The sequence below is a fragment of the Hoplias malabaricus genome, chromosome 13 (genome assembly GCF_029633855.1).
Source record: "Hoplias malabaricus isolate fHopMal1 chromosome 13, fHopMal1.hap1, whole genome shotgun sequence".
Taxonomy (NCBI): Eukaryota; Metazoa; Chordata; class Actinopteri; order Characiformes; family Erythrinidae; genus Hoplias; species Hoplias malabaricus.
This window is the reverse complement of record NC_089812.1, coordinates 6579679-6591916: the sequence shown is the minus strand read 5'-3', so window position 1 is coordinate 6591916 and position 12238 is coordinate 6579679. Positions and strand designations below refer to the sequence as shown.

The following is a 12238-nucleotide window of genomic DNA, read 5'->3' as shown; positions in this document are numbered from 1 at the left end:
AGGACAAAAGGATAATTCACCACCAGTTTATTGTATTGTAACATTGGAAAAATGGTGTGCTGTTTCACATGTAAACAGTGAAGATGGTCCAAGAACTTTTCAGTGAGGACAGAAATGTCAAAAACCATTGGAAATGCTGTGTTTGGTGTTGTGTTATGGTGTTTGAGAACAGTTTTCACACAGAGGATGGTTTTCTTTACTAAAGGGACTGTTGGGGGGTGAGGGGGGGTATTTTATATTTATATATATTTTTGGGGAGTGGTGGTATTTAATATTTTTATGGGAGCTACGTTACAATCACCTGTAGGCAAACAAAAAAAATTGTGGGGTTTCAGTTTTCACCACTTTACTCATCTCTACAGGTTTGTACTTGTGTCAGGGGACAGAGAAACACAATAGTTCCTCTGTCTGTGAAATTCTGCTGAAAATAACTGGACACATTTGATCCGCTGTGGGATTGTGGGTTAATGCTTTTTAAATCACTAGTACACACTCTTAATGCATTTATATTTTATGTCAAAGCAAAAGCATATGTTTGTCCTTTTTTTTAATCACTTTCATACCTTGGATTGAATTCCCTGTTCAAACAAAAAAAATGCATAAAATTTAGAACTCTTAAAACAGGATCATTTTTAAAAAGGAAAAAAAAAATCACTGAGTTTCCAATTCAGTGCACGACGGCAAGTCGGATGGTAAAGAAACTGGCCAACATTCTTCCTCAGCCCACGATTTTCCTTCTTCTAAAGGAGGCACCACCACCAAGATTTTATAAAACAGAAAAAAGGAACTAAACCAGAAAGAAGAGAACCATCATGCAGCTTATCTTTTTCCTTATGTTCTCAATAACTAGAAATAACTACAGCATAAACCAATAAGAACACACATTTTCATTATAATAATAATAATAATAATAATAAGTTAAACTCTGAACACTGCATGGTGGTTCTGGACTCCTCCGTGTTTAAGAAGCAGTGATGTGTAAAAACTAAATGAGAAACGTTGCGGGTCGCGGCCGACTTTAAAACCTCAATGAAAGATCTTCACTGCTCTGGAAGCTACAAAGACACTTGATGGAGACTAAATGAGAGAAGTTTAGCAGCTCCCTACTGCTCCTGCAGGTGGTGCTGTGGAGTTTGTTTGAGATTTGCTTTTATGCCTCTGGCCTCCTCGTCGCCGGCCTCCAGACTTTGGCTGCAATGAAGAGAGAAGAGACCGAACTGTTATTACGGCATGGCTTTGCACATAGCCGCTAGACTGTGTGTCCAGAAGTCTGTAGACACCCCTTAGTACATGGAAAATCATGAAATAAAGTGGGACATCATGCTCAGTCCAGAGGAGTAGGTTTAAGCTGGTGTGATAAACCAACCAACATCTTTGAGAAAAGCTATGATCAAATGTAAAGACTTGCTAGAAGAGTAGATGCTGTTACTGCAGTGACGAGCTTCCTGAGTCATACCCTTCATTTCAGAAGAAAGTCTGGATGAGAATGTGTCCACAAACTTCTGTCCATATAATGTGTACTCCAACAGCAGTGCAGTGGAGCGTTTCACAAAGCACGGTTTAGCCAGATAACTAGGAGTCAAAGCTGTCCCATTTTAAGGGTAGTTTCCCACTTTGGAGAAATCCTGCTGTGTGAAATAGCCTCCAGGAGAAGACGGAACTGAAGTAAATACATTTAGGATTCACACTGGGTTTATTAGAAACATATACTGGCCATTTTATCAGAACCACCCCAGCTATAATTTGTAGGTTTAAAATTAAAATATGCTGGGGTTGAGGCCACATAATTCCTCGCTCTGTCTGGATCATTACCTGTCAGCGTCGTCCTAATGCTGAATGCCCCGAGACAACAGACATGCTACAGCAGCAACATAGACTATAATTTGGCTGAAAATGTTTTAGTGGAAATCACGTCTGCTTCTGAAATCTCTTCCATCTCTGGTGTGTTCCTTACTGCAGGCATCCGGTAGACTGCTGCCTGCTTTATTCATGTGTTCAATTATGCATATTGCATAATCTATTTAATGTGTATCCATTGTTTTTTTCCCCCCCTCAATCTGTTCCAACTTCTTTACAGAGCTCAGAAAAATACATTTTTAAATACAATAGGATGCTACATATTTACTACGATGCAAATACAATTAAATAATGTAATATGAGCCTTCCTGGTAAAATGGCCAATAAATATATGTAAAAAGTACAAAATGGGCATTTCCAGTAGAGTGGCAACACTGTCTAAGGAAACCAGTCTAAGGAAATATCCATGTGGTGTTAAAGTATCCAAAGTGGTTTAAGTCTGATGCCCTATTTACACCTGCTCACTTCATGTGACTAGTATCTGGATTGTATTCTGAAAATTGTAGACACACAAGACATTTGCTATTCAAAAGCTTGTCTGGTTGGTGAAAATGAAATGGAATATGCAAATCGGCTCATTTTGTGGCAAACAGTTGTTTATATGTTGAGCCTGTCCCTGTGCAGTGCTAAAGTAGTGTCTGTTCATACTGTTATTATGAGCAATTTCATGTGCTTCATCCCGTCCTCAACCGCATGCATTCTCTAGGGTTCTCTTTCGTACAGGGACCACTTCCTGAAGCCTTTTAAAATGTTTTAAAAGTGTCTTGGGTGTTTTTAAACATGTATTTTTATGTATCGAGAGATAATACTGAATAAGAAGTGAGCGGGTGTAAATGTGGTCAGCTTTATCAGTTTTAACACAGCTTCCTGGAGTCATTCCTAAAGAATATGTTTTACATTCAATAATAAGTTAATACCAAGAAACCTGACTTTAAAACACACTGGTTAAAAACGTTTAACTTGTTAGTGGTGTTCTCGTGTCTGTGAAGGTTTCCACCAGGTTCTCTGGCTGTACGGCAGTGCTTCTGCCTGCAGTGACACAGAGCTGTCCACCAGAAAACATGCCAATGCTAAACACACATTACATCGCAATGGCCAGTTGTTTAGAGCTGTGGACTTTAAACTGCCCATTGGCTTGAGCATGTTTTCTAAGTACAAGGAAATGCCTTGACATTACTGCTGTGGATACAAATGCAAATACAAAGTCAAACAGATATAAATTATATAGGTTAGATTATATAGATTTAAAACAGTAGCATAATCCTTTAAACGCTATGTCAAAAGAGGACTGGTGTCTTAAGCTCAGATGAGTCTTGTTACCCTCTCACTCATGCTGCGAACGGGGAGTCATTTCTCTTTATGATTTACCCATTTTTACCTTGTTCTCTTTGTTGCCCTCTTTAGTCTGAGGGTCTTCCTCCCCCTCTGTCTGAGGCAGTGTGAAGAATTGGAGGTGAACAAAATTTTAAAATAATTGAGTGGAAGGAACATGGAAAATGAAAAATGAAGGAAACCCCGAACATAGAAGTGTGGGGAGGTATGGATAAGATTTTTGAGGTTGAATAAATAATAAAGTGGGAGAATTCAATAAGAAGTGGAGGTTTTTGATGATGAGAGAGAGAGAAGGATATTGAGAAATACAGATTAGTGAAACAGTTTAACAGTGTGGAAAGTTACTAACACTTTTCTAACAGCCTTAAAGCTAGGAATAACCAACATGGAAAACACTATTCATTATTGGGGAATATTCCAGTGTTTTTATCCTGACCTGCTTCATCTGTAGCATTTCTTTGATGCCTAAATTTCCATAGTTTGAAAATACAAACTGGTCCTTAGATTAATTTCATGATGAAGTGACCAATAGAAATGCTTCAAAAAGGACTTGGGAAAGTCTGCTGAATTACCCATATATATTATTTTTGTGAAATCACTAGATACATGGTTTTGCAGATATTAACAATGTAACATGATCAAGTTTCATGGACAAGACATGTCACACTTGGAATAGAAACCAATGGCAAAAATAGCAGAATCAACTGCCCATTGATTTGTAGCAGGTTTGATTCTACCACAGTTGACGCTGTCCTTAATTAGACGCCCATGTTATTGTCCATGATACAAATGCAGTAGATTAACATAACATTAAAAAACACTGGAGTATTCCTTTAAATTCACCCTCATTTCCCCAGGTTTCTTACTTGTTGCTGTGCTATGAGCGGACTGACCGGTATCCCGCTGAAAACCGGCTCCTCATTGGCCGGCGCTGCCCCATCCTCTCTCTTGGGAGCAATTTTCTTTGTTGACTGCATTTTGATTTGTGGAGGTTTGGAGTTTGAAGGCTGATTATTTGTTGACTGAAGTAGCTGTTCAGGGAGAAAGGAAGGGTGAGGAATTACAATAATTAATTTAACACACTGACAAATAAAATAGGGTGTTTTTGAGCAGCTGCAGCTCAATGGCACTAGGCAAACTTGGGCATAAATCCCCAGGCTGGGCCCAAGAAGCAGTGGAAATGTGCTGTGAGCTGATGCTGTTCTATCCAGTACTTTAAGAAATAAATGGAGTGATCACCTCACTAATGCTCTCATAGCTGAATGCCATCAAATCCCCACAACATTCTTTAATACTGTAGAGGCACAGATCATTATCTTCTACTTTTCATTAATGGTCAGCTGTCAGTGTGATGTTATTTTTGGTACATGGACATTTCTCAATCTAGCAGTGGTTCATGACAAATACTTAATAAGATTGAACAAGCTTTCTTCTATAACACATACCTTAGTGATGGTGCCCACAGCCTTGGTCCTGCCCTCCCTGAAGACCAGCCTCTGGTCTGTGTGCAGATACTCAGGGGTCTTTATGAAACGGAAGTGGACTGTGGCCTTGTCTCCTGTTCGTAAACAGTCTCGGTTCATAGTCAGGATGGTTGCCGTCTGCCTGATGCTGCCACAATGCACTGCAGGGCAAAAAAAAAAAAAAAAAGAGATGAGATAAAGAACATTCTTAAAAGGTTTAGAGAGGTCTTTATCATTTTTAAATCTATAAAATTTGCCACAATTTCCTTCAGGATCAATAAAGCATCTCATGATGTTCAGGGGAATTGAAAGGATGTAAGCTTAAATAAAAAAGGTTAATCTTGTCATGCACTGAAGTGTCAAAGTGTAAATAACCATCTATCATTTGGAATCTCGCACAAACCATCAAGAGACAAACTATCTGGACAAACTATCTGGACAATTCTTAAGACTTTTCTCAGCCTTTACGCAGCACTATGAGCGTAAACCCCTGCAGAGAAAGTGGGGAATTTACTTTGATCTGAAACATATACAATGTTTAAAACTCCCCCATTCAGTCATCAATTAATACCCAAACCTCCTCTCTGTTCAAAAATTCCTAAATAAATATTAAAAATATCACACACACACACACCATAAAAATATCAAAGATGTAGTATGTGTGTAATTAGTCCCTGCCTCTATCACCACCCACTCGTCTGTTGCTCAGCTTGAAAACCAGCAAAGTGACAGGAAATATTCCTTTGATGTAGGAGTTATGAAACTGTCTATTTGAATCTGTGTATCTGAGACCATTAATTTACTCAGGATACACATTCCAGCATCACACACACATCACAGACTGCATCAACTTGTCATACAATATAATTATGAGTTTTTGGTCTCCTCCTCACCCATAGCCTGGTATCTAGGCGAGATTGTCGTTGGGTGATGAAGTACCAATATTTCTGCTTCGAACTCCCATGATGCTTGTGGGTTTAACCGGGGCGACACCATCACCATCCCTTTCCTTATTGAAGAACGCTTTATCTGAGTAAGATCAGAAGACAGAGGGAGAGATAAATCAATCAATCAATAAAAAACAAAAAAAAAAAAAAACAGATTAATTAACTGTAAACGTCATAACTACGTGTTCAAACCTTTTTCAAAGCAAAGGAGGCAGTCTGTCCACCACGAACTTCCTTCACGGGCATCCTCTTGCGGTGGATGGATTTGACAGCAATCGAAATGAAGGCACCCAGGGGATCCGGCCCCAGTAACATGGTGTCATTCAGCCGTATCAATCCACGTAAAGTAGTTCCTGACACTACAGTCCCCACACCCTATTAAATAAAAAAGAATCTATTTAAAGCGTGTCTATCTTCATGTTAAGATGAATATAAATTTACACAAATCATATGAGAAAAAAATAATAATGTTGCTAGGTATCACCTGCTAAAATATTACGAAAAATGACTATACAGCTTTATCTACACCTAAAAAGACCACACTGACCGGTACTGAATAGGTGTCGTCTATCTGGAACTCCGCTGGCTCGTCGTCTTTAAACGACGTCCTGGAAGAGAGCAGGTTCAGGAACATCTTTAGAAGGTCCATGTTCTCCCCTGTGACGTTAGAAATCTGGAAAATGGGACACATTCTGCAAAGCAAACACAAACATACACAGAATGAAGAATTAGGTAAAGAACAATGCCTCAAAAGTGTCAAGGACAATAAAAGTGACAGTCATTACACTGCCACATAGCGACTCTTCAGTACACGAACACTGGTGAGTACAGATCTGACAGAAACAACAGTGTACCTTTCAGAGCTAAAGTTGGATGCTGTGACTATGACATCATCTTTGTTCTGGACCAGGACAGGGATCTTTCTGCAGCCAGGAGACTTCAGTAATCTCTGCAGCAGCTTCAGTGTCTCTGAGGGACAAACATCACTGATCAGTTGAACACTGAACTTCTGACAAAGCATCCTGTGGTTTCAGGATTTCCCCAACACTCCTGATCAGCCCTTTACCTGAATGACTTATTACATAGCAGCTGTTTCACATTAGGTTTAATGGGATTTAAATGAGGGTAAGGAAAAACAGCTATTATAATACTATCATTATAACTGTTATTACTATAACGAGTGTAAGTGCAGCTGTTAATGCTTTTTGGAACATCACACGTAAAATATTCAAAAAGCGTCAGGAGAGTGATTGTACTACTACAAGTAATATGTGAGACCCACCTTGGAGAATGTTGGCTGGACACATATCGATCTTGGTGACCACCACAAACACAGGCACATTGAGAGCCAGCGCTAAACCCAGATGTTCTTTGGTCATGCCAACAATCCCTGCATTACTCCCCACCTGAAATCATGAAAAACACATTCTCTACTGCAGCTGGTAAAAACGTAAAGCAGAGCTGCACAATTTATCATTCATTCATTCATTAACAGTCATCAGCCTGTGAAATACTGATCTCATAGAAGGCTTTAATATGCAAATCTAAAAAGATCTGTGTTGTTTTTCTGCACTGGGAGGATCTTGACCTATCACAGCTCCTGGTGAGTTTCTGTGAGTGTTCTGATTAATCTAAATATTTATGTTCATTAAAAACAAAGTAATTTAGTCCAAACAATGCTGGCTACTCTTTTGTTGACACATTTTGCAGTGATGTGACATGGCTAAAGTGCTAAACTAGCACCTACTGTGCAGCACTCTTACAAAGAAAAAAATAAATAAATAAATTCATGGCCTCTGACCATCAGCATGCAGAAGTCCGGTAGATGGCCGGTCATGCCGAACACTGTGGTCTTTAGATATTTCTCGTGACCGGCGAGGTCGATGAACGTGATGACTTTGGAGGACTTTTCGCAGATTTTGGTCCAGTCCAGGCTACCGCCGTGACTGTCTGGCTTGTTGACTACTTGACCCTCTTGGTCGAAGCCCAGGATGTCGTTTCCTACGCTGCTGGTGCGGCCGCTCTCCATCTCGTGCTTGTGCCTGAAGAGTTTCTGGCGAGCGAAGCCACGGCCGTTATCCAGCTCTCCATGAGTCAGCACTCCCAAGAGAGTGCTCTTACCAGCGTCCACGTTCCCCACCACAGCCACTCTGAGAAACGGGGAGAAGTCTCATATCAGGTGAAAACGGGAGAAGAAAAATCTACCTTCTCAGTTACAACTGGTGTCCTCGGTTCCCACACGATTACAGAGTGTTGTTAAAAAGGAATGGTGATGTAACACAATGGTAAACAGGCTCCTGAAACAAAGTTTTTTGTAACATGTTGCAGCCATTGAATAAAGTTAATGAGCAGACATTAAATCTTGTCTTACCTTTCAGTTTTCTACTAAATAAACGTCAAAATTTTGCAGATTTACACTGTTTCATTTTTCTTACTGATCTGAGTTTGTACAATTTAAAAAAAATAATAAAATACACCCTATCCATCTAGCCACAGAATACCTCCAGCCTGAGCACTCACCGGACCTCCAGGAAGTCAGCTTCTCCAACTCGTCTCCTGATTAGATAATCTCTGACCTGTCCTCCCGCCTCAGTGCGCTCCCTCAATAATATAAGGTCAGCCTCAATCTGCTCACACAGAGACTGGATTGTGGCCACAGATGCCTCCATATCGCTCTCATTTAGACCATAGTCCCCTCCATCTGTGTGTGAGCGTGTGAGAGACAGACAGAACCCCAAGTCAATCTTTGTATCTTTGTCCAACCTGTTTCGCTCCTTTTGTTACTCAAGAATATAAAGAAGGGACACAACCAGCTTAAGGCGCACTACTTTAGATCTTTGCACTCCAGTCTGCCCGAACAGAATGATGCAAAAAGATAATGATGTTGATGTGCACCCAATAACACTAAAAAATATAGGTTCACCTGTGGCTTTTCCTGGTTACTTTTAAACCAATGGCTTTCTATGGGGAATTAATAAATGATAGACATAGTGAGAGTCAAAAAATCTGAAATGTCTCCAGTAGGAGGAGTTATTAGCATGGAAAGTGCTGAATTACAGAAGAATCCGTCACAAATATACACCAACAGAAAATGTCATCTTATGTCATGAAATGAAGGCATGAAAAATACAAACGGAACAACTTTGCATCGTGGGATAAAATTAAAGGGTTTTTGTCAGACTTTGTCTCGTTTTCCTTGCAGTGTGTAGACAACATTTACCTTTTTCATCAATTTCAACTTTTTTGAAAATAAATGTAAAAGGTCAATTATGTCTTTGAATGATATTCTAGATGACATTTATAATGTGAAAATTAATAGCAGCCAACCTGCTTAATGTCACTGATTATGAGGGAGCTCTTCAACTACCCGAGTCTCTAAGTGCAGTCTATGTTTATTACACTAAGCTACATTTTTATTCTTACCAGACCCTACTCCCACCACGTAAATGGTCTCTCCACAGCCCTCATCCATCCTCTCTCGGAGTTGCCGTAGTAATAAATCGTACTGTTCTCCGTTGGGGCTGACCAGTGCCAACTGTAAACAAAAAGAAAGAATAGTGTGAATCTCACTTTCTGATGCTGCCTTCACATTTATGCTAACAACACATATTGGTCTATGTGAATGCTACATATAGGCTTACATCTGTATATAAGAGGTAAAATAACCTAAATATATAGGCCTCTCATTTGAGGATGTTGGCACCACAGTCACATTTGGCTGGACTTCAACCTGTTTGTATGTTTCTCCAGTGGATTGCATCAGATTTTATCATTTCACCAAGCCTCAATGTTCTTCTTCAATAGTGAATCTCTCTCTCTCATATATATATATATATATAAAGGCACTAACCTCTTCTAAAATACAAAGCAATAGAAAACATTTCAGAATGGCTCCTGTACTGCTAAAGTTGTTCACAGTTTGTCTTAAAACACCTGGCCAAGTTCCCATGACCATAAACAATGTGGAGCACAGGGTTATTTTGTATTTTCTATTGGAAATATGGACTTAATCTTTCATAATGAATATAATGATCTTGTGGGGGGGGGGGGGGGGGGTATCTCCTTTTACTCTGTCAAAGTATCTCAACGCAGTACCTCAATGTTTGACAATACACTTTTTACTTAGTGCAAATGGCACACACTGCAATATGTTTTTGTTTCAGATAATCTTGTCATAATTATGTCATCATAATTTCAAATGTACAGAATTTAGGGCATTTCTGTACATTTTGAGATCTCCTCTGACATGATGTATTAAGACATTTTTCAAAACGTTAAAAGGTACTTTAAGTAGGATTTCTGAGTGTCTGTGTTATTGTACTTCATCTACCTGGCCACCATAGGTCACACCTCCCAATCCCATCCATCTCACTAGTCTATCAAACCAACGCTATCTCCAGTGACCAAGCCGGCTAACCCCGACAATGCAGTCACTCCATCCAGGAGTATGGTTTCCTGAACAGGTGTTCTCAAGTTCACAATAAACTGGTGCTGATGCCACTAATAAAATATCTATTTTTAATGTCTGTAATCACACCCTTCATATTTTAAAAATAATTTGGTATAGTTTGAGAAGTAAATAAAAATCACAGCTGTCCTCGAGTGCTCGTCAGTATTTACATTTAGAAACCTTATTAAAACATTTTTTACTCTAAATAAACTTGATATTATGACTTTATACAAAAAAACTGACCTTTTCAGTGAATGTGGCTGAAAATAATGCCCTTTCTGCACGTTACTGACAACCTCAAATTAATGAATTATATCTTATACCTGACCCAGTCAAAATGCAAGTCTGAAATGTTGACATGTCTGAAATGTTGAAACAGAGAAAGAGAAATAAGTTTTCTCCTCTGTTTGTGTGTGATTATTCACATCTTAAATCCTCTCTTTATCCACGTCAACACTGCCCTTGCTCTGGGATTTCATCAGGGTAGAGTCGTCATGACAGCAACCATGACCTGGCTAACGATATTTACAGTGTTTAACAATGAGTATTTTCATTTTTACGTAAATTAAACCAACGTTAAATAACGGCCTTAATTAACGAGCATGTCTACAATACTCCAGTGTGCAATTCCGATTATTTTTGTCATAATGTATTTATATTTTAGGTAAAATACAAAGCTGACTTAGGCTTATCATAACTTTCCGTTCCACCTTAAATAGTGCAGCGATACCAATACAACCGCTGGACTATTTAAGGTGGAATGCAGAGTTCGAATAAGAACTTGTTTAAGTGGTCAGTTTTTGTCCACACGGCTGTGAAGGATTTTAAACATGAACACATCATGAATGAGATATTAAAGACGAATACATTAAGTGTCCAGAAAGACCTACAAAAACAGTACAATAACATTATATATCCAGTGCTTAATTCGAGGCCTAAACGAGCGACCTTGCTAGAGAAGTCCACTCCGTGATCCCCGGCCTCGCCGTTGAGAGCCTCGCCGTCTTCGAAGCACTCCGGCCCGTCTTCCTCGCCACAACCTCGGCTCGGTGGAGCGAACATACTTGCAGGAACCAAAGACTCGGCAGCGGACATCGGCCCAGAGTTTAAACCCGGCTCCGCGGCCGTTAAGGACGCCATTCGCCTAAAATTAATCTGCTGAAATCCCGTAAAATAGGCTTTTTGACTCTTTTCAGCTGCTGAATATAAGCTGATGCAGCAGATCCGCGCCAACGCCAACAGCTGCTACCTGCCGCAGGGTCACAGCTACAGACTTTAACTTTACCCACAAAGCAGAGTATTAATCATTAATATTTTATATTTATCAGTGGCTTGGTACATACTGAGGACATTAACTGACCACTGTTAACTGACCGTAGCTCGCTCCCACTCTTATTTATAGCTTTGAAATAAAAACAGTTAACATGTGTAGCCACATCGACCACGCCTAGTAATTTATTATTCATCCGTTCCGCCAATCACTAAAGGCGCTGACGCAACACCGAGCACCAAGTACAGCTAATCACAACCTGACGTTTTTCCTACATTTAAATATTGTTTGTTTGGGGCTTTGAACTAGTTTAGAGGTGACTTACTTTATTTGTTTATTTATTTATTTGTTTGTTAGAAGCCCTTCAGTGACACTGCTGGATTAGGAATAGTCCACCAACCAGAAATATTTACCCCGTGTCCACTGATGAAGGACTAGATACGACCAACACAAACTGTTAAGCAACAACTGAGCTACCGGCTCTGACTTTACATCTACAAAGTGGAACAAGAATGTAGGTGCGTCTAATACAGTGGGCACAGGGTTTAATTCTCCAGCAGCACTGCTGTGTCTGATTCACTCACATAATAATAATGATGACATCTAATATTAATGCTAAGGCATTAAAGCCTACAGAGTTTTGCTTACCAGCACCATACTGACTCCATGTTTCTACACACTATCTATAATTGCCACAAGTCAAAGGTCAGTACAAGAATTAGTGCTAGTATTAACCATTAACCAAAACATATTGCCCATGGTAAGTGCAATGACAAAGATGGTCCAAGCTCCACCCAACAGAAACTGAAACTAGCTCAAGTTTCACGTACAATGGTAACTTCTGATGAAACAAAATTGCAACCGGTGACAATCGTCTGATGAAACAGATGGTAAAACACAATGCTATATTTTTTATGAT

General features: G+C 39.6%; 1 protein-coding gene across 2 annotated transcripts; it reads right to left on the bottom strand.

Moving 5' to 3' along the window:
• Nucleotides 1-26: 26 nt before the first annotated feature.
• Nucleotides 27-11433, bottom strand: gtpbp1 (GTP binding protein 1). 2 transcript variants are annotated; one of them, XM_066642644.1, is made up of 13 exons: nt 10998-11433; nt 9023-9134; nt 8120-8300; nt 7401-7749; nt 6882-7005; nt 6454-6568; nt 6147-6291; nt 5792-5974; nt 5546-5681; nt 4635-4813; nt 4056-4220; nt 3236-3286; nt 27-1191 (listed from the first exon to the last, which is right to left on the bottom strand). In XM_066642644.1, exons 1-13 carry the CDS (start codon nt 11187-11189, stop codon nt 1093-1095), a joined length of 2031 nt encoding a protein of 676 aa, XP_066498741.1. In that variant the 5' UTR covers nt 11190-11433; the 3' UTR covers nt 27-1092. The 2 variants fall into 2 exon arrangements, with proteins under 2 accessions (XP_066498741.1, XP_066498742.1); XM_066642645.1 differs by lacking the exon at nt 3236-3286.
• Nucleotides 11434-12238: the final 805 nt, after the last annotated feature.

Bases quoted from the DNA above. Each gene is read 5' to 3' on its own strand.
- gtpbp1 (XM_066642644.1), bottom strand. From the start codon at position 11,189: ATGGCGTCCTTAACGGCCGCGGAGCCGGGTTTAAACTCTGGGCCGATG. The intron at 7,006-7,400 runs GTCAGAGGCCAT...TCATGATTTCAG, and splicing joins CGGACTTCTGCATGCTGATG to GTGGGGAGTAATGCAGGGAT. The intron at 6,292-6,453 runs GTACACTGTTGT...TTTGCTTTGCAG, and splicing joins TCCAACTTTAGCTCTGAAAG to AATGTGTCCCATTTTCCAGA.